This window comes from Molothrus ater, chromosome 1, assembly GCF_012460135.2.
Source record: "Molothrus ater isolate BHLD 08-10-18 breed brown headed cowbird chromosome 1, BPBGC_Mater_1.1, whole genome shotgun sequence".
Taxonomy (NCBI): Eukaryota; Metazoa; Chordata; class Aves; order Passeriformes; family Icteridae; genus Molothrus; species Molothrus ater.
In genome coordinates, this window is record NC_050478.2 from 130,413,386 (window position 1) to 130,436,937 (window position 23,552).

Consider the following 23,552-nt stretch of genomic DNA (forward strand, 5'->3'; position numbering starts at 1 on the left):
ATGCTACTATCTTCTCTTGGATCTGTTTTCTAAATGTGTGGTTTTTTAAAATTTAGATTCTTCCATTTTTCTCCTGCCCTACTCAGCTCTCATGAGACTCCTCCTGTAATACTGTGTTCAGCCCTAGGACCCCCAAAACAAGAAGGACATGGAGCTGTTGGAGCAAATCCAGGGGAGGACCATGACAATGATCAGAGGGGTGGAGCACCTCTGATATGAAAACTGGCTGAGACAGTTGTGGCTGTTCAGCCTGGAGAAGAGAAGACTCATTCTCTGCATGAGTTCCCGGGGAGAATTTGTAGGACCTTGCAGTACTTAACAGGGAGCCTACAGGAGAGCTGGAGGGGGACTTCTAACAATGGCCTGTAGTGACAGGACAAGGCATAATGGCTTTAAACTGAGAGAGAGCAGGTTTAGAGTGGGTATTGAGAAGAAATTATCTGCTACAAGGGTGTTAAAATGTTGGAACAAGTTGCCCAGAGAAGCTGTGGATGCCCCATCCCTGGAAGTGTTCAAGGCCAGGTTGGATGGGACTTTGAGAAGCTTGATCTAGTGGAAGGCATCCCTGCCCTTGGAAAGGGAGTTGGAATTAGATGGTTTTTAAAGGTCCTTTCCAACTCAACCCATTCTATGACTATGTGCTGTAGTTATTTGGCATCCCTGCTGTTTACTTCTCATCCCTTCCTCAGTCCCAGAGGAATGAGCTTCAAGTGATCTTGAGTTTAGTGGGGGCAAACTTGGGAGATTCTAGAGAAGAGGTGTCTGCTGTCTGGTCAGTTAAATTTAACCTGGAGTTTAGTTCACTGAATTATTAGTTGTTACTAATTAAAATATGGTGAGTAGAGATCTGGGATTAGAAAAAAATACATGAAAAAATGTGGCAAAAACTGGGAGAAAAGTTAGCTAAAAATGTGAGGAAAAGAAGGTGTGTATGGAAATAACAGATTGACTGAAGGAATCATTTTGGAGTTGAAGGAAGCAGCTAAAGTCAAAATCACTAAAGCTTAGAGCATGATCGTATAGAAGCACACATTAAAAAATGCCAGAAGAAATCTTACTGGAACAGAAAAATTTCAGAGTAGCAGAAAGAAAAGAAGCAATAAATCAACATGCAGTCTTGGCTTCTATCAAGAATAGTGTGGCCAGTAGGTCCAGGGCAGTGATTGTCCCCCTCTACTGAGCCCTGGGGAGGCCACACCTTGAATCCTGTGGTCAGTTTTGTGTCCCTCATTTGAAGAAGGACATTGTGGTGTTGGAGTGTGCCCAGAGAAGGGCAGTGGAGCTGGTGAAGGGTCTGGAGCACAAGTCCTTTGAGGAGCTGGGGTTGTTTAGCCTGGAGAAAGGGAGACTCAGGGGTGACCTTATTGCTGTCGACAACGACCTGAGAGGAGGTTGTAGCCAGCTGGGGGTTGGTCTCTTGTGCCATGTCTCAAGCAAAAGAGTGAGAGAAAATGGCCTTAGGTTTTGCCAGGGGAGATTCAGATTAGATATTTGAATTTTTTTTTTTTACAGGAAAAGCAAGTAAGCATTGGAATGGGCTGCCCAGGGAGGTGGTGGGGGCAACATCTCTGGAATGCCTGGCAGTGTCAAGAAGTGTCTGGATGTGGCACTTGGGGTTGTGGCACCATGGTTGTGGTGTTTCTAGGTCAGTGGTTGGACTAGATGATCTTGAATGTCTCTTCTGGCCTTGATGATTCTGCAAAAAGATGGCAGTACAAAAATAAACATTAATGAAAAAACAGGCTGCTGTTAGCCATGCAGCAAAATTAGAATGAATTAGAAAATCTTTAGACAGAGGAGATGGAAAGAGATGATGAAATAAGAAGTGGAAGAGAGGAAAAAACCCACTTAGTGAATGAATAAAAACAAGTGTAAAGCCAGATAAGGAGATTAGCAAGTCCTAGTAACCATGTAAAACACAAGCTCAAAATATAATTTCAGTTTTCCTTTTCACTTGTAAAAATAAATATATGAAATAAAAATTCCTATTAATTTGTTATGCTTGTAATTTAAATGTATAGTTTTGTCTGATTTGGTGTTAGGTCCCCCCCACTCCCCAGTCTTAGTTATTTGTCCTGTGTCATATTTCATTTGTGGAAATGTATTTTATATATCTTCATGTCAAATGTGTTACACTTCCAGGAAGTGACATGACACATTTAATGTATCAATGCTATGCAGAATATGGTCTCTGAGGTGACAGTTAATGTTTATTTATTATGCTATTTAGTAATGAATTTGCTTTGAAATCCCACAAATGAAAACAAATTTCAATAATTTAGGACTGAAAATTTTATTTTTTTACCTTTAGTTTTGTGAAAAGGGTAAAAGAGCAGGAGTTCATGCTGATCCCTGTCTGCTTCATAAAGCTTTTGCAGCTGTTTGATGATGACAAAAACTCCCCCAGGATATGGGGACAGGGTACTTTGCAGCCATTTGTAGAGGGTGATCCTGTAATTTTCTGAGAATATTAATTGGTAATGAAATAAATTAGGCAGCATCTAGACACAATTTATGTAGCTGTATTTTGCAAGTTCTTTTTCTAAATAATTATTAAATCCCACCTTTAGTGAAACTCTGTTCCTTTTCTACAAGTGCCTGTGGACCAGGCCTCGGAGTTGGGGGATTCAGCACCCAGAGGGATGCTTAGCACCTCATGTTATTCAGCCTCTATAACAACAAATTAATACTGCATGAAGTGACTTCTCCTGTTATTTGTGTGTGCAACACTGAAATGTCTTGAACATTTCTCCACATTATATCTTGCTTCAAAAATATCATACTTTGACTATGAGCTTTTATGCCAGAGATCCTCAGGGGACAAACAGATGCTTGCATCACATACAGATGACTGTATTAGTTTCTGCAAACCCCAGGAAAATTAATTAGTGAAGTTTAGTCTATAGTGCATTAATACTTTAATCTTTGAATAGTTTTTAACCTTTTTTGTCTGTTTTCTTTCAACTAAGGAAATGCTACTTCACCACAAGTTCAAAGACCTTCTTTCATGGACTACTTTGATAAACAAGATTCCAAGAATAAAAGCCCTGAAAACTGTAATCAGAACATGCATGAACCTTTCCACATATCCAAAAACGTTTTCCCTGATAACTGGAAAGTCCCCCAAGATGGAGACTTTGATTTCGTAAGTACCTTCTCTTGTGTGCAGTTTATTTTATATGTGCCAAAAATAGTTAATACCTTTCTATAACTATATTAATACAAAGAAAATAAATAAACTCTCAAGAATAATGCCCAGATATCTAATCTTTGTTGCTTGCCTCATCCTGGTTGTTGAAGTAAGTACACCTGATGAACACAGGCTTTTCAATGAGGAGTGGTGTAATTACTTTTTGTAATTACTTGTAATTACTTGTAATTACTTTTCAAAAAAATGGTTTTGGTTCCTTAAAATTCATGTGGTATCACAACTTTAAAATTTGACCCAATACTGTTAAGAAAAAATAGAATTGCTATAGACATGGAATATTGTTGTCATATTTGCTGACTATCTCGTAAAATGATAAGCATTTTAAACTGGATTGGAGCCATTTAATCAATCCCCTTGGAGATGTTTAAGACCACCTACTGTTTTGCACAAGTCATCTTCTTGGTACCATTCCAATAGCACACATCTCTTTACATAGAATTATTCTACCTAACACAAGTTCATCTATTTTAGGTTGGAGTTTTTACCCTCCAAAATATTTGTAGTTTATTTCATTTTGCCTATGTCACAAATTATAACAAGATCAAAAAGAAAGAGTTCCTAAGTTATAGGTTGCACTTAAAATGAAATATATAATTATGTAAGTAATTATACCTGGTTTTCACCTTGGCTTATTTTTTAACATGTTTCAATGAAGTCTTTGTTTATCTGTTGTGGATGAAATGTTTGTAACTACAGTGCGGTAGCTAAATATGATCACATGGTGCCTTTTTGAAGCACACTTGAGATTTCAAGAGAAATGTTGTGTTTAATTTTAGGTAACAGCTGTAGGTGGGGAATTTTCTTTCCAGTTTTCACTTGCTGCATTTCTACTTAAAGCTGACTCTTAAATTTAAACTATTGAGGTAAAGCCAGTTAAATAGCATAGTACAAGCTGTTGCTGCTGGAGAGTTTTGATTTAGTTGGATTTTGGTTTGGGTGGATTTTTTTTAGTTTGTTTTATTTTTTCTCCTATCAAATGCAGCAATTAGCATCCTGATGATTGACTAACAAAATAGTTGCACTATTCACTGGAAAATAACTGGCCATTGTTTCAGTGGGGTTATTATAGTGGCAATAAAGTTGCCTTTAGAACAATTTTAAATTCATCCTGTCTTTTCCATTACTTGTGAAGAAATGCAGGCAAAAATTATTCTTTTTGTAAATGCTAAGATGACAAGTCTGTTAGTACCTACTCATTGATAACTCATACGTGGATAATCATGTGGAATTTGTTGACATTGCTTGTACAATGAAGTTGCCTTCTTGAAATAGCAATTTGTCCTAGAACAAAACCCAAGCAGTTCTGATCTTCAGAAACTGAACTGCTGAGTTTTATATGCAAACCTTCCCAGTGGTGGTAGACTGGCAGGTACAGACTTGAGAATCCTAGAATGGTTCTCTCTAAAGGAAGGGACCTTTAGAGGTCATCTAGTCCAGCTTTCTTGCTGTGGACATGGTCATCTTTCACTAGCTGTTTAAAGCTGTAACCTTGAAAACTTCCAATAATGCAGCATCCACAACTTACCTGGGCAGTTTGTTCCTGAGTCTGTTGGAATTTATGTGATGTGCAGTTTGTCCTTGGCCTCCTGGAAAGGCAGTGCTGTGAGGCTTGTTGCTACAAAATTATTCTGATTGAAAACCAAATAGGATTTTTTTAAAAGTGAGTAACTATTTGTATGATCTCTGTGTGGGTGATGGTATTTTGTTTTAAACATGAAGAAGAGATAAACCATCCTAAGAAAAAGTTTAAGAAGATGCTTCAGTAGTGGATGTACTGCTTCAGAGTAGTCCACTCAAAAATACATTTCTCTAAAGCATCTGGTACCAGCTGATGTTGCACAGGATATGGGTTTTAACTGCCTGCTGATTTGAACCACTGGCAATTATTATTTACTTATATGTTCTAGAAGCACTTCTGTTTATGTTTTAGACAGTGAGTGGCAGTATTGGCAAGTGGCCTGCAAGAGACTTTCTCAAAGGATAAATCAGTGTGCAGCATGGATAATATATTGTCTGTTCTTTGTGAGATCAACATGAATGTTTTCAGTTGCTGACATGAAGTCTTTAAATGAGTCATCAAAGGGATAAATGATGGAAACTTTTTGAACTAAATAATTCCGTGCTGTTTTGTTTGAAATTAGCCTTAATGGGATCTAAAAAGATATCCAAACTGTAAATGATGACAGTCATAATTTTATTTAAAGAAGTATACTGAAATATAAATGATCAAAATACAACTTAATACTAGTATATTCTAATAGTACTCCCACTTCCTGTGTAGAAGAGCAGGGATGCTGTGTAAGCCAGAAGTCACCAAACTCATTTGCAGAATGATATTTATTTCTTACCCTTGTAAACCAAACACACCATGGCAGTTCTGGCAGCCAGTGAGCACTTCACTTGTGAGCCAGGGTGAATGACAGGGTCGTGCTAAGAAGAAACATTTAAGTGTATGGGATGGAAAACCCTACAAATTCATTAATGTATATGTCTGTTCAAGCATAAAGTAGGAAAAAGAAATGCATTGAGGTGGGAAAGAGAAGGGAAAAGGAAGTGAAAACAAACTTGATAAATCCCTGCAACTAATTAGTTTGCTTATTTCTGTATATTTTAAGGTGAAACATGAAGAATTGGAACTAATTCCTATGGTCAAATAGTATATTTGCTTTAGGTCACAGTGATATTTTATCCTGTTCTTAGTCTATCGTACTGTCTGATAAAACAGTTATTTGTTGAAATGTATAAATACATGTAATGTGTGTAGAGCTGTTAATCTTACATACTTGCTGATGTTTTTAGATAATGTAAATAAATGATACAGGAAACTGTTCTCATAATGTGGATAAACAAATATATAAAATAAGGCAAATGAACTGAGCGCTAGGGCTGGTTTGAAAGGCTTGGTGTGAGCATAGTTTTCTGCCCTGATGTAAATGTTTTAAAAACTAGTTGCCAACACAAATATAACTAGAAGACTTTTCCAAGAGAATAACATGCTTGGTAATCAATCTGAGCTTTAAAATAAAGTAAATTTTAGCAGCATTATTTGTTCTATAAGTAGGTATTTATAGTTTGGTTTTTTCCCCTACTGAAGTACATATGTTTTGAAATTTAAAAGCTGATCTTAATTCTTTTTCACTGATTCCATATGGGAATTTAAGGTCTGTCTCTGACTTTTGGTCCTGTGGGCCTTCAGTTCTGTGATCAGACTGTGCTGGTTACTGATGTCATGTTCCAGGAATTGACAAGAAAAAATTGTCACTTCAGACCTTCGAGAAACATTGCATTGAATCAGGGTATATTGCAACTAACTTTACCTAGACTGAATTCAGTTACTGTATACTCACCTTTAATATTACATTATTCCAAATTTGTACTGTTATTGTTTCTCATGTTTGGAATTTTTCTACTATGTTTCTTCTTACTTTTTAAAAAGAAACAATGACCAAACAAAAACATTCAAGTTCAAGCACTTTTGATTATTTTATTTTCTTTGAGTAGGAATTTGTATAGAATTGCTGGTTTTAATATTTGTTTTCTGTTATTCTACTGTCTGTTTTTGATGTCTCATGATTAATTCTCAAACCTAAAAGTATGGGCCTTTGATATCAGTGAATATTAGGGAAATGTGTATCTGGGGAAGTACTTGTAATGTTTTGTTTTGCTTCTTCTACTTCAGCCTTTGAAGTGCAGCTGTTGAAGCTCTGATTTGTTATACAGCTCTTTCAAAAAAACTCAACTAATGTTTATTCAAACTTCAGCTTTTATATTAAATTGTTAATGTGTATCTCACACTGAGGATCATTGTGGAATTTTGCTTTCAATGAATTTTACCAATCTATAGGCAGTTCTCTTACACATTTTAATTCTTTTTAAGAGACGTGGCAGGTGGCATAATTAAAGCAGTATTTTAAATCTTAATTCTGTCAGTTTTACTTGGGGTTAAGTGATGCTTTATGCACGGCAAACCTTGATGCCAGTAAGTGTAATCAACAACAGAGTACTCATTGTGAGGAATAGTGGCATAATCTCATTGAATAAGTAAAAAGGCAGTAAAGCTCTGTAATGTGTGGCTATGAGATTCCTAGGAGTGTTAATAGTGCAGGGTATAAGCAGCTTTTTCATGAGGAAGCTTAACTGTTGACTTTTAGTTCTAGCTCAGAAGTCAGCAGTTTGGATCAGAATGAGAGCAAATGTTTTTGTTTCACCCATCTGACTGGCGAGTCCTTTTAAAAACAGCTGGTTTTTGTAGGTATTTTGTATTCCTGTGGCCATGTTGCTGTTATGATAGCTTTGTTCTTTCCATGGGGAATGTTTCCCATGAAATAGGTACATGCTGGAGAGAGCTGTGTATTAAATGAGTAGTATAACTGCAGGGTGCCGTTAAAGCAGCTTGGTTAATTTTTTTTATTGTCTTTCTCAGTTGAAGATTTTATGTTGTATAACACTTATAATAGAAATTAGTTTTCACCAAGAAAAGGTGAACTTTTAACATTTTTGTTATGTGGGGATACTCAGATAAACCTTAGCTTGTGATGGATGTGCAATGTGTACATGCTGTGAAATAACCTGCTGTTTATATTTTTACTGTATCATGGCATTTTGGATCTCATTAAGATTTAAAATTACCCTGTAAATCCTTCTGCCCCTTAGTAATGTGTGTTAGAGTGGGACATGATATTAACAAAGGATTCACATGAACCTAATTGATGATAACCTCTGAATTTACATTAGTCAGAATGAGTTGCTAAACTTCATTTGCACTAATTAAATATGTTATTTCATTTTAAATGAGTAATTTACTTTTAGTTATGAGACAATAAAATGTAAAAAGGCAAATCTGTTTATTATAGCAATGCTAGGGTAATGATTTCTGTCTCTAGTAGAATTATTTCCAAACAGGAATGGTATCCAGATTGTTAAATATTAAACAGTGAACATGTAGATCATGCTTTGCATAATAACTGCAGCATCATGTTTAAGTAGATGCATTTTGGGTGACTTAAAGATTCTGGAATAGCAACAAAAAAAAATAAAAAGCCATCTGTTACTGTAGGCAGAATATTTCCCTGGGTTTCAAAAGGAACAAATACATTAGAATATAATAATTTTGGAATAGTAGTACTGCAGATACTGAGACTTCAGTTAACATTTACAAATGTAAAATGTTGCAATTGATTCTGTAAAAATTAAATAGCATAAAGTGATTGAAGACTATCTAGAATTAAATTAAAACTTCACTAATAAAGCTAAGCTGAGATAACTTCATTGGAAATACATCTTTGTCCAAAATCTTGGCTGGATTTATGCTGACTTTATTTAAGCAGTGAATGAGTTTATTTGGAACAGTTCTTTTTCTGATTAATGGGAATTAACATATTTAATCTATTTTCAGTAATTTCTGATTCTCTTCAAAGATTTGAAAATTTTAAATGAAGTACTAATGTAGATTCTTTTTGCTTTGTTTTTAATTAGTTGTTGAATATCATGAAGCATATTCAGATGCTGACAGGAAGAATATTTTCTTAACTTAGCAAATATGAAACTTAGGTTTCTGTGTTTGCATGGGCCATACACCCATGAGATAAAGATATTATTGGTGCTGATAGTTTCCACACAGAATTTCATTCCTCTCAGTTCAGGCATGGCTAAAAGGGGAGAGACTGTAAAATGAATTTAACGAAAATTACATGCTTTATCTAGGTCATTTTGTGAGGACACTGTGAACCTCAGCAGTGGAGATTTTCTGTACCTTTTAAAGTAGGTGGCTGTTAGAGAAACTTCTTGTGTCTTGGGTGATTATTTACAAAAAAATGAAAATTATGTGTGTCGGTAAGTCAGTGGAAGAGGTATTTGTATTAGGAATCTACAGAGGATAGTTTGCATGTCGTGGTTTGTTAGGTTTATCATGCTGCTGTTCAGGAAGGGAGTTTTTGCCAGCCTGACATGTAAACCAGAAGTGTAGTATTGGTTGCTGAGATTTTATAGGCAAAGATAACAGAGCAACTTATTACACTTTTAAAAAAACTCTATAAGTCAAATACTTACAGTTTTAACTCAATTCTGTTTGTATATTCTCACCATGAAAGTAGAATTATTTTTCATGCAGAGAAGGGGAAATACAATGCCTGAGCAGAGTGTTTCTCCAGCTGGTATTGAATACAGCATCCTTTCTTTTTGAATATATTCCTTCTTCTATTAGTATGTAAGTAAATAATTGAAAATCAATCCCAGTAATTTTTTAGGCTGTATATAGGATCAATACTTTCTGTTTATCTTAAATTGTAGGACTATTATAAGGCTGCTACTCTGACTACTGAGTCATATGTAACAAAGCGCCAGTGCTATACTTCAGCAGCTTTGGAAAGGGAATTGTGCTGTCTGACAAAGATTATAGAAATTTTTGTATCTTAAAAGAGCACAGGAAACACCCTTCTAGAACAAAAAGCTTTTTGCATTCTTGCATGTTAAGCAGAACAAAAGGCTTTTATTTATCATTGACATACACTCTGAAGACAAGGCAAGCGGTCAGGCTTGAATTGCAGCAATTTATTTGAAGTTGGATATAGGAAGAATGGATAACTATGTACAACAGCAGACTGCATTGGAGGGTTGCAGAAGTTGCCATTGTTGTAAGTGTTGAAGACCTGGTTATATAAACACATCAGGAACTGTTTTGGTGGAGTTAATCCCACTTGGAGCAGAGGGTTGTTATAGGTGACCCGCTCCTGTAAATGTTTCCGATGGCCTTATTTCCTCTGGCTTTTTCAACTACTGCTAATGCCTGGTGTTTGTAATCATAAAAGATGTTGAGAACATTTATGTTTTACAAGCTTGAGCTCTCACAGATAGTGACATATTTAATTTGTTTGTTAGGAGCGTCAGTGTTTTGGAGGAGCTAGAGCTTGAGTAACCTTAATCTATTTTGCCATTAGCAGTCAACTGTTATTTCCAAACATGAGTCTTCCTCTGGAAAATTTCAGCCAAGATTCAGTCAGTAAGACTTAACCAGGTTTTCCCTCCCAAAACTTTACAGGATCCCTGCCATCTTATTTTATCGCATCAAAAAATTTCAGTGTGCAGTTGTTTTTTACTTACAAATAGTTTCTAGTGAGAAAACCTTTCAAAACTTAATTTTCAGCCAACTTTCAAATTCTTTGTATAGAGTTAAGAATGAATCTACTACACACCAAAGAGTTCAAATGCTTCCATCATCATAATGCCTTCTTTTTCACCTCATTAGCTTGAATGAGGAAGATGAGTTGAGAAACTGAGGCACAGCTCTAGTATGTATATTTGGTTATATAGCAAGTCTGTAATTTGTGCATAGCTTAAAAAGAACAAAGGAAAGACATGAGTGAAGCTGATGAGCTGGACAGTGCTGCTGGTTTAAAGTAACATCTTGTTACCTTAGTAACCAGTTGTCTGTACTAATATACTTCTTTAGGATCATTGTGTAATAGCTCAGTAATATACATAGTTTTGAGAAACTTGTAAAAAGGCAGTTGTGGCTGGACAAGTTTTAAATGCTCCTTTTTTGTCCATCAAACCAGTTCAGATTCAAGTCTCTATTCTGTTTTCCCTTACAGTTAAAAAACCCGAAACAGGGAGGGTATTTAATCCAAGGAGCTTTTCGTGTTCCGTGATTCAGTGTGCCACATCTTTGTGCATAATGTCTGATCTCCACACTGAATGTTCACACCAAGGAGTGCTTGTTCCAGCTCAGGCTTTCTGTAGAATTCTTTGAAATCATCTCTATGTCAGTATCATGCAAATTTACCACTGGGAAACAAAATCTGCTCTTCTGCTCTTTGCTATGATAATTAATGCTAATGAAAAGGACTAAAAATAAAACCTGTCTCAGGAGAGTGGGTGACTGGAAGATTGTTTTAAGTTAATTTTTGTAGCTTCTTATTTTCAAAGAGGATTTCTTCATCATGAGGTTTGGTAAAGAAGGGGACGTTTTCATCAGTTTAGGGGTTTTTGTGCCGGCCCCCATCCCTTTTTTTTGGACTCAAATGGGATCTTCGTCATATAAGATTCTAGCAATTTAACAGAAAAAAAAAATTGGATGAGCTTAGTGACTGTGTGGCTGACTCTGAATAATCACAATGCTTGTATTAGATTTCTGTGCCTTGTGTTTTGATCAGCAGCCAGTAAATACCATGTGTAGACTCTATATTAAGCATAGATATTAACAATATTTCGTAAACAAAATGCTGGAAAGTAAATGGCTGACATTTAATACTATTGTGCTTTATGAGGAACAGAAAAAAATCTGTGTGGTTTTAGTTTGCAAATATCTTGTAGAATTTGAATAAAGATGCATTATAATCCACATTTACTATTGTTTATTGGGAGTTGCAGCATTGCTGTGAACTAGTAATTTTATTTTTGGTGAAAAAGGTAAGATGTGTGCATTGTAAATTTGTAATCAAACTGTTTGGAGACTTGACTTTTTTTTTCATTCACTGTTGTGCCTGGGCAGACATAGTTTGTTTGTGCCTGGGCAGACATGTGCCTCATGGACAGCACCAGTACTTAAAAAGGTAAAAAACTCCCTATGTGATATCCTCTGGTGTGTGGAGGGTACACCCACACACATGACAAATCCAACAAAGCAAAAAAATAAATTTGACAAGTTTTTATACCTACTTTATATTTTTGCATGAGTAAAAATTTAAAAATAAAGCTATGCAAGCCCCGTATACAAAGCTGTGGTTATTGGCAAACTCTTCACAAAGACTTAATCTCATACTTGCTAAAGTCAGTGGCAAAACTCCTACTGATGTCAATCTTAAGTTTCACTGCTCAGGCTGTTAAAGAAACTACTTTAATTTGTGTGCCTAAATGTGAAACTGCATTTAGATTTTGGGTTAGAAATTTGACAACTTAGACTGTTTTTCTTAGCATTCCTTAGTTTAGGGCAAATTCACCCCATTCCTAAGAAAGAAACACTTGAAGAATTAACACTTTTCTGGCCTCTGTCTAATGATCATGGTATTACTTACATTTGTGTTTGACATTAGGAATTGTACTGATATAAGAATGGTAATCAGATAATCTGATTTGTTGACATAAATGTTCCAGGACAAAATTGTTCAGTAGGACAGCTCTTAAGGTACGGTAGCATGGCTATAGCTATTTCAAGAAGCTGCTTGATGCTCAGCTGAGCACTCTGACTTCATTTCCATGACAATTTTTAGTGTGCCATAGTGAGAACTAAAACAAGTTATCTTAAACCATTTTGAAAAATGTAACTTCCTTTGCATTGCAGCAGACTAGGGTGACGGGCAAGGTTAGGTCGGCAGCTGAGTAGCAGGAACTTTGTAACCTGTGCAGCCTTGACCATATGATGCTGTATGACCATGCTGTAGTGCTTGTAGATGTGAATTTGGTGCAACCTTCTAAAAACGTTTAATTTTTTTTCCCTCTTGGTGTCAATACAGTCCAGTATATGTAGTTGTTTTTTATATTTCAATATTATACTTTCAAGTAAGAATGGAGGAAAAAGTGTTCTTCACAGACACAGACCAAACTTTCAAATTACCCTAAAAAGTTACCTAGATGCAAGAAGTTCTGTTACTAAAAATGACTTGTTCTGAAATGACAGCCTCTTTTATTTTGTTGTGTCCTCTTTGGAGATTGTGCTTTTTGGCATGGAGAATTACTTGAAGTGTGAATGGAAGTGGAGGCTTTCATTTGGGTTACTTTAAGATTGCCATTAATTATAGTCCTCGGTTCTAAATGCCATCCACACACAAAAAGAACCTGTATTCTACAGAGATGGAGAACCACTTAAAGATGCAAACTGTTGTGCTGATAATGTTCATAGAGATAGAAATATGGTATTTCCATGATGCTTGTGATATCTGTGTATAGGATGAAATGGGCTTTTTGTTTTGCTTTTGCAAAGTTGTAAATTTAATCACTATTTTTGTCTAAAGAGTTTCCATTAACTATTAAAATATGACTATGAGGCAAGATGAAGAGACCTGTGTAAGTACACCTACATTCAAGCAGGTTCACATAACAAAGACATGAAATTAAAAAATGAAACTAAGGCTTGTCCTTTTATATTTTTTCTGTGGCTTAAAATTTGGCAAGATGTGAGCAACTGTGTGCAGTCCACCTTCAGTGCTACTTTAGAGAAACAGAGAGGGAATTGGCAGGAGTGTGCTGGTTGTATAGTGCATGCTTGATGTGTGCGTGCTCAGCTGTTTCATTTGTTGTCTCAATGACTTGTCTTGACCTCTCTTTCTTGTCATGGGATTTAAAGGCCTCGTTTGCAGTGATTGTTCTTCCTTACATAAAGTTTTGAAAAGTACTGTTATGGCCTTTTGAAGGGATGATGTTACGGCCAAATAATTCATCTTTCACTTACACTCAGCGGTTAACAGGATTTAAATCTAAAATTTTGCAGTGCATTTTTATGTAAAAAAAGAAAACTAAAGATCTTAAGTCCCAAACAGTTTTCAGAGTAAAGAATATTTGCAGAGAAAAGGAGATGGAAAAGAGCTGATACCTCTGGAGGGGATTTCTAAGGGATTTAGGGAGAGCAGTAGGTGGAGGGAGGCCAAACTCCATGTTACTTACGCATCCCTGTGAAACTCAAGAGCCTTGTTTTCTTCTCTCTGTGGGTTGATGACTCTATAGCAACAGCCCAGTGATTATCTCAGAGGTGGGCTAGTTCAAAACTACAGAGGAAAATAGTGACATTGGAAATAGTGGTTAGTTTGAAACTACCTGACCTGTTTTCCATGTTTTAAAGAGCTGTTGCTATGGCAACAGCAGCTCACTGAGGATGAGCGCTGTGAAGTTTCAGAGGTTCGGCAGTCAGTGTGCGTGGAGCGGCTGGATTGCTTCCAGCATCAAAGTGTGCTCCCTGCACCCACCTTTTTTACAGATTCCTGTGCTACCCTAGAATTAGCACAGATGCGTTAGAAAACATATTTTCCAAACCCTGCTGAGCAGTTAATTAATTTAGCTTGATTTCAGTTAATTTCTTCCTTTGCACATCTCATTGCTGCTTCCCAAAATAGAACACTTCCAAAGAGCGATAGTACATTGTGGTCTTCATACTGTCCTGTCACCAAATACAATGGTAATTTTCTTCTGCAGTTTCATATCCCATATTATGGAAGTCAGCAAACATAATCTGTTAGACCATAGGTTAAGGTTAAGGAGAAATTAGGTATAGGTTAAGGAGAAATTAATTCCAGAGCTGAGACACATTAATTGAAAAATTACCTGACAGTTCTAATCTGTGAATTGCTATCTGAAATTCCTCTACTGCTGGCTGTTGCTATTATAACGTGGTGGTGAGAGGATTTTGCACATGGCCAGTTCAAGACACTATTTTACAGTTTTAAATTTAAAATTAGTGCAGTGAACTTTGCCTGGCATCCAGAGTGTACTGTGCTGCTTGTGAGAACTGTCACTTAGAAGATGGACAGCCATATAGTATAATAACAGAAAGGTTTGGTTAGTAGAGGTGTGATATAATTTTCAATTTAGGGCATTTTCATGTTACGGAGTTAGAAGAGTGGTTGTAATGTGACCAATGTCTAAAAAAAAAGTACGTTCTTGCCAAGCATAAATTTCAAGAGGAAGACCTTGTTTTTACTGCTCTTCAAATTCACAGGAGGAGTTGGGACCCCAGCAAAGCACCTTAGTTAAGAATAATACTGGAGCCTTTGCCTTACTGAGAGGGAGCTATGACAGAGTAGAATACTCTTGGTCGCTGCTTTTTGTTTTATTCCCCAAATCTATCGGCATTATTTTGGACTTGTTCTTGTTGAGCCATGGATTGAAAGTCTTCCTTCACCTCTAACAAGCAGATTATAATACCAAATATGAAGGAGAATGTTCATCTGTGATCTTTAGTTTGTTGTTTATGTGGGAAAAAGTAGTATTTGTGAAGGGTTCTCAACTAATCTCACTAAATGCAAAAACGAGTTAAAAAACCGTGTTCAGATGCCAAAATCAAATGGTCAAAAGTTAAGGTCAAAAGTTAAGGAGCGATACATTTATGATCACTTGACCCCTTTTGGGCTCATTATTTAGCTAAGTTTTAACCCATAGTCATGTAATTAAAGAATGTGTTACAGTGCAATAATTAGGAAAAAAAGCAAAATTAAGGTTGCCTAAGGAATCGTAAGATGTTCTTCCCTAAGGTGTTTCAAGTATTTGACTTAACATTCTTTCACAATTTTAGATATAGAATCACAGAATGTAATTTCATATCAATTTATAAAGGAAAAGGAGGGAGAAAAGCAACACTTATTCCATGCACACACAAAAGCCTTTCATTACACAACATCAATTAGGTCTAAGCACTGAATTATTGACTACTGATACCCAGATCAGTTATGCTGACTGGCAGAGAGAGGAAATCAAAAGGAGGAATAGATTACTGGGAGCCTGGATGGAGGCAACAGGGAATACAACAAAACAAGGAGGATCACCTTAGTCTTTCTGCTGGTCATGAGGTGGGATTAATATGAGCAAATGCTTTACTCTGAACAAGACACAAATGGCTTTGACCAGCAGTCGTTGTGGCAGAGAGTCCAGCCTGGCGTTTGTGTAATAGTGCACATGTGATGGAGTTGCCCAGTAGGTGTGTTACAATGCATGCTGATGTGAGACTAGGGACTGATAAGTAAGAAGTGAAATCATGTATCAATTATTTCTGCTTCCATGAAAGTGGAAGTAGCCATAAAATGCTTTTTTAAAAGGGAGTTGGGTTATGTGGTCTTTAAATGTCCCTTTGAACCCAAACCATTGAATGATTCTATGAATATTGCATTTGTGGCTCAGACAGACATTTGTAGCTGCATAAAAAAGCACAGGCAGCAAGTTCAGGGAGGTGATTCTTCCCCTCTAGACAGCTCTCATGAGTCCTCACCTGAAGTGCTGCATCCAGCCTTGGAATCCTCAATGCAACAAAGATGTGGATTTGTTGGACTGGGTCCAGAGGATGGACACAAAAATGATCAGAGAGAGAAAAGGCTGCAAGAGTTGAGGTTGTTCAGTCTGGAGAAGAGAAAGCTGTGGGGAAGACATACTGTGGCCTTTTAATATCTATGGTGGAGTTCTAAAAAACGATGGAGAGAGACTTTTTACCAGGGCCTGTAGTGGAAGACAAGGTGCAATAACTTTAAACTGATTCAGTGAGCTGCAAGTGCATTTTCAAATGGAAAGATTTTTTTATAAGTTTGCTGAGACACTGGAACAGATTGCACAGAGAACTTGTGGATGCTCCTTTCATGGAAGTGTTCAAATATTGGATGGGGCTTTGAGCAGCCTGATCTAGTAGGAGATGCCCTTTCCTATGGCAAGGGGGTTGTATTACAGATGTTCTTTAAAGATCTCTTCTAGCAGAAATCATTCTGCGATTCTATGAGAACTATGAGGAGGGAAGGAGTGGCAACAAGGAATTTTTGCTGACTGACTATAACTGTTCACCTTCCATCCTTCTGTGCTGATGGGTGAATAGTAGCTATGAGTAGCAGAGTCTGTAATGAAGGAGTGAGTCAAGCTTGGGAAGGGAAAGAGACCAGGTGTTGCTTCAGTGGTTTTCTGTTGTTGGTTGGCTCTCACTACACAAATCTATTTATATTGGCAATAAATTTACTCCATGTCAAATATGTTTTGCCTGCAGTGATAAATGGTAAGCAATCTCCCTATCTTTATTTTGAGACACAAGCTTTCTCATCCTATTTTCTCCCCCATGTCTCATAAGAAAAGGGACAGAGTGAGCATTTGGGTGGGCATTTGCCTGTTAGCAAGACTTAACCCACCTCACCAGCTAAGACTCATTAGAGGAGTCTTCTATAGCTAGAAGCTCATCTTCATCTCTGACATAAGAATAAGTTTTCATGATCTGTGTCAGGTCTTCTCTCTCTTTTCCTGATACAGCACTTCTGTCATGCAGTCACAGCTCAGTAACTAAGAAGTGCCATTGCAGATGCTCGCTTTATTGGAAAGAGTGCCAGGTCTGGTTCCCCCTCAGTGATCTAAAGCACAAATACCATCTGTCCTACAGTTAAGATCACTTCAGTGAGTTTCTACATAACTGCTCACACATGCCAGATACAGAGAATCAGTCTAGCTGCTTTTTCATTTCTTTTTTTGCAACTGTCCTTAAATTGCCCCATGACACATGTACAGAAGTACTGCTTCCAAATTCCTACTCATTAAAGTTGTCAGCTTTCTCTGGAACTTCTTAGAGTAAGGTCTTGTCTGCAGTACAAGGGCTGCAGGGTGGCCTGAATGCCTTTCTTGGCTCTTCACTGGAGTGACTTGCTGTCTTCAGAATTGTGATTGTCAGAGCTGGCTTGGAGCTTTCTTGGTATTTTGCAACAGCTAGGTGCTTGGCAAGTAGGTACACTGGTGAATGTCTCAGTCTTACAGCTGGTGATGTTCATGAGACAGGCATGCTTTGTTCAGATACACCCAAAGGGCAGTTGTGGTTGAAGCAATTGGTCCCACCTGGCCCATCTTACCACGTTCTCCAGTGTTGTACTTGAGTCGTAGGAAGAGTCTAAGCCTCTGTATGTCAAGAATGCCAAGAACATATCAGGGCAATAATTTCTGTGAACAAAAAAGGAGGCATGAGATCTTTATGCTCTGCAGAAAAGGTGACTATATGTGGAATTATATATCTGTATAAGACTCATATTGACTAAGCCTCATAATATTGAGTAGTGGGGACTGGAGAATTTTGAGTAAACAGGCTTCAGAAAGATACTCAAGCCAGTTTTGTGGGACTTGAGATGCTTAAATGGGCCCATTTTTTCCCTGATAATGAAGAGGAAATATTTTTTATTAGGTGAATGAATATTTTTCATTGTGGTCTGGTTTATCTGCAGGGTCCTATTTAGATACTTCTTTAATCCGCTAGTCACAGTCATTTTACTCATCTCTTTCCTGCAACTTTACTTACAGATTTACAAGATATTCCAAGTTGGAAGGAACCCACATTGAGTCCAACTCTTAAGTGTATGGCCATATGGGGATCACACTTGCAACCTTGGCATTATTAGCACCATGCTCTAACCAGCTGAGCTAATTTTGGGGTTGATTATTGGTGATCCTTAGAAAGTTACAGTATTCAAAAGACCTAAGTTATCCCAAGCTTTGTGAAGGCAGTTTTTATTCTACAATCTCTTCTCCATGATAGCAGCTAATTTTGGGTTTTCGGACTTATCATGGGACTTTCATTGCCTAATGCCTTAAGTGTTACTCCAGATTGTGGAAGGTCTTCTGATCCTACACTGGTCCTCTGAGAACAGCCATATCAAAAAGTGCTCAGAAGTTCACTAGATGTACAGCCACAGCCAAGTGAAGCAATTTCTGTGGGTGGTGGCCAGCTTTGTACTCTATGTTTTAAAGGGGAGGTCTCCTTCCCCTTGGTCAGAATAATTTTTTGAAAACAAAAAAAGCAGTTTTTCTTTGGGCACTCTTTAGGGGTACACCTTGTTCCTGGAACAAGTTCATTGTATTCTTCAGCAAAATTTCCCAATAGGAAAATATATAATAAGAGTTCTATGAACTCTATGAATCTAATGAACCAGCATTTTACTGAGACTTTAATGTTACCTTTACATCCCCTTATGGATCATCCCTCTAAGCTCATGGCTGTGTGACCACTTCTTCAATTTTTTAATTCTTTGAGTTCAAATAATATTTTCTAGTGATTGCCACATACTTAGGAAAATATATCTTGAGTCATACTGGCTTTCTTTATGTTGGAAAAAACTGTGTAAGTTTGCATTTTATGTGATTCCTCCAATGTGTGACTGAAGCCAGGAAATCACCCTGCCTGTGTTCTTACTAAAGTCACACATCTGAGATACCAGGATTTTTTTAATGGGGACAAGAAATTTTAGAAAGATTGTTCAGCTTTTCAAAGAGATGGCAAAAATGCCTCTGTGTGTGGTGATTTCCCTGCAAGAGATAATGTGGTAGCATACTGGGTCAGGATCTACTGCAGGAGGACCAGAGGTGTGATTCATGTACATCTACATGAGCACAAGTGTGCTTTGAGATGAGAAATATGTCAATTCCTGAGAATTGCAGATTTGTCCCTATAAATTCCATAAGTGCTTTTGCTTTTTTGTAAGCATGGAACTATCAACGGGGGCTTCTGTGCATGGTGCAGCTCCAGTGGTTCTTAAGTACTGCTTTCCTTAATGTTCTTCATATCCTCATCAGTCAAAACCAGTGTGTTCAGCTTGGAATGGAACTTCTTCAGGAAATTGCATTCATGTGTATATTCCTAACTCCATATGAGGTCTCATTAAAAGTTGCTGGGTATTCTAGATGTGAGGAACGAAGGGCACACATTTACCAGTTGGTACCTCACATATGCAACCTCCACAGCATGACATAGCATGTCATGAGTATTTCAAAGACCAAAAAACCCCAATCTTTCTAGGTTTGTGTATAGAGCATCACATTTCAAGGACATTCTGGTTACTGCTCAGTAGCTTATTTTGGGTGGTGCTGTATATTATTATTTAAAAAAAAAGAAAAAAGGCCCTTTGAGAATTAAACAGCAAATTTCAGGAAGGATACTTTTGCATTCATCCACTAGTGGAATGAAATAATAATAATTAAAAGAGAAAAAATGTAAATTCAGAAAAAAACTTCCATTTGAGGAATCCTACATCTAAATGTGTGGTTCTTAGCATAGCAACCACTCAGTTAAGTTTTGGGATTATTAATTTCACACACAATTGCAAGAAAATGAAAATAATAAAACCACCATGAGGCTGCAAGTCTTCTAGTAACACTGGAAACTATAATGCTTGTTCTCTTACTGCCAGGTTTATGGTTTTGATTTTCTATTTGGGCATTTAGAAGAACTGGGGTTTCTGTTCAGGAGCAAGGCATTCTGGGACAAAGATGAATGGAGAAACTTCAGCAGCAATCAAAATTAGAGGAAAGCTCGGACTGCAGTTATTCTCCATGGCAATACAATCTAATTGTAACCACATTAGAGATGCAGAGTTGTGGAGGTAAATAGTTGGTGTAATATATTGAGTTACACATTTACACATTAATATCACTATGGAAGACATTTACATTCTCTTATTTCAGCAGCTATTAGTATTTTGATTAAAACTAAAATTCTTTGGATTGCCATACAGTATGAAAAAAAGAAAGGCTAGAAAGCAGATTGCTCTTCAAGTTGAGTAGAAGGTGGTTGGAGTTTTTTTTGAGAGGCTGCTTTGTTTCTGTTGGAATTCTGGTGTCAAATCCCAGTCACCTGATAACTCTCTAAGTCAAATACAGAGTCAAAACCTGTTCTGCACTTTTCTGTGTAAGACTAATGGGAGCATTTGCAACCCTTGTTTTAAATGTTTTTTTTCTTGACTTTTGTTTCCTCTTGGTGGTATACAAACAGATTCACTTTGTCTCTTCATTCCACCTTTTCATTCACTAGAAATGATAAGCACAACACTGTGTGGTACCAGTTAATGAATGAATGATCAAATAATTTGTATTAAATGAATCCCTGTCAACTGTGATTTAGCATGTTTTTCAGTATGGACTCTGAAGATTTTCTAGCCAATAATTTGTACCTATCAACTGTTTAAGTTTTCTCATATCTGTAAGGTTTATCTCTGGCTTTGCCCCTCTAAGAATACCTAATGACACTCCTTGACTCTCTCATCCCTCTTTCTTTGCTAGTATGAGGTTTCTACCTCTAATTCAGCAAAGCCTTAAGTGGCTTGCCCATGTTATTTATGTTGTGATGTACAAATTGTGTCTATAATAACACTTCTTTAGTCAAGAGTCTATCTTCAGTTATCTTGCAGGAAAAATCTGCAGAGTCTCAAAGAGTAGTGTGCACCTGCCACTAAACTGTGAGTAGACAGGGTTACTGGGAAAATGTGGAAGTTTGCAGGCAGCCCTGACATGGGAAGAGATGAGAATGTTGACTCCATGTTTCAGAAGACTGATTTATTATTTTATGACATATATTATATTAAAAGAAAAATTATATACTAAAACTATAGTAAAGGAATAGAAGAAAGGATTTCATCAGAAGGCAAGCAAGGAATAGAAAAGAATGATAACAAAAGCTCTTGACTCTCAGAGAGTCCGAGCCAGCTGACTGTGATTGGCCATTAATTAGAAACAACCAACATGGACTGATCAAAGAAGCACCTGTTGCATTTCACATCAGGAGATAATTATTGTTTTTCTTTTCCTCTGAGGCTTCTCAGCTTCTCAGGAGAAAAATCCTGAAGAAAGGGATTTTTCAGAAAATATCGTGGCTACAGGAAAACACCTTGCATTTGAGGAAAACTTGCTCCTGGTGCTAATTTGTGGGCAGGCAAAGTTTTTCCAAAGACGTGTATCTAAATACATTGCTGCTTGAGGATTATTGTTTTCTGACCTTATCTCTTTGGAGTTTTCCAGAACAATCTAGAAAAATTGACTCATTGAGTTGTTGGGGAAGAATTGTACATGTTATTTTTTTCCTTCAAATTAAAAACAGAGAAGTCCAAAAATATCATAAATAGACAGTTTTCTTGCGAAAGATATAAAAGATGATCTATGTAGACTATCATGATTTTTTGTAGTCTTTCAAAATTTTTATTTCAGATTAACTGGAGTTTCACTTTATGTTTTAAATGAGACATTACATAAAGAAAGCATTAAGCACAAAACCACACAAGTCTACTGGTAATATCCAATATAATATCCAAAATGAGAAAAAATGTTTTATTCTTTCAGTGGTTTTTGATCTCCTTGTACTTGGGATGTGTTCACGTGGTAATTTGAATACATGTGGGAGGTTGTAAATTAGCAACTAAATATTGATTCCAGTAGTTTCTTTTCTTATCTTTTACTCTATTGTTTTTATTTAGTGAGGTAGTTCTTGTCTAAACTATTATTAATCTGAAAAAAAAGAGATTAAAATTCTTTAATTCCTTCATTCCTTACTCAATGACCTTTTCTGTATCCCTGCTAAAGTAAGTGTGCTACCAGGTACTTTTTCCAGATTAGCTTAACATGTCGAAGGTACTTCCATTACTTTCCTTGGGGGGGCTGTGTCACAGTTTTATAGATCTGTCAGCTAAATAATATTTTTTTATCTTCAGTTTAAAATTTTATGATTTTATGCATAGCTCCTTGAACAATCTTCAACAATTCCTACTCCTCCAAGGAAGAATAACTTACTCAAGTTATATAGGTTACTAAATCTTCCCTTACATGTCTGCCTTAGGGAGAAGAATACTGTACAACTAGAACAATACATATATGAGTGTTTAAATACCCACCCCAGGAATTATTAAAAAGATTTGGTATTTGTGTCTACTTTAAAGATCCCTGAAAGACAACCAAGTGATCAGTAGCAGTAAAGATTATGATTGGTTCCCCATATGTTGATTCTGTACGTGCATCAGGAGTGTTCACAGGTGGGAATAGCTGGCTCCCTGGTGCAGGACATCTCTCAGCAGAACATTAATTTCAAACTGTGACAAGTCGTCCCTGGCTCTGGAACCATAGCACAAGAAACCCTTGTAAAACCTTGTAAAAACCCTTATAAATGCCTTGACAGCAGCCAGGAGAGATTAGCTGGGCTGTGTGTCATCTTCTTGAAAGAGCTACTTTTTCTCCCTACAGTTGAACAGACTCTAGACAGACTCAGAAAAAGGTTTTTGAGCTGAGTCTTTTTTTTTTTTTGACACAAAGACAAAATACTGCCAAATGAAAACCAACCAAAAAAAACCCCTCTGTTGTTTCATGTGTAAGCTGTTTGTAGATACCATGTAAATAAATTACTGGTCTCCCAGAAGGAAGAGGTTAGCCACTGGCAGACAGCAAGGAATTTATCCTTAGGGATGCTGCCAGGATTATTAAAATACTTATGTATTGTAGAAAGCAGAGATGGACCCATTATCTTCAGTCTCAGTGTGTCATTCATGTAATTTGGTGGTTTGTAGGAATGCTTTTTTATAGTGAGTGATTTTTGCCTTGGACTATATTGAGATCATATTTCTGGTATTAAGGGCTTTAGAGAAGAGAGTATCTACTACTATACATCTTGAGATAGGTTAATTAAGTTCACTTCTATAAGTATGAATGCCACCTTAACGAAACAGAGTTTGAAAATTTTAAGTTCATCTTTTGGTTCCAGTATAAAGGAAGAAAAGGTAATAGGGATGAATTTGCACTCATTTTTAGGATTGTATTCTTATTTTCACTATAGATTTCCCTTTCTTGCAATATTTTTGACAACTATATTGTGCCTGTCGTTTGAAGTATAATTAACTATGTGCTTTGAACAATTCAGAGACTAAATAATGTCAAGTTTTTG

At 36.8% G+C, this 23,552-nt stretch overlaps 1 protein-coding gene across 1 annotated transcript in view; it reads left to right on the top strand.

The window, feature by feature from the left end:
• Positions 1-23,552, top strand: part of STK3 (serine/threonine kinase 3) — a 129,263-nt gene that overhangs the window by 77,789 nt on the left and 27,922 nt on the right. The window contains exon 10 of the mRNA XM_036406489.2: positions 2,970-3,145. Coding sequence (XP_036262382.1) covers positions 2,970-3,145 — 176 coding nt within the window. The remainder of the gene's footprint in view (positions 1-2,969; positions 3,146-23,552) is intronic.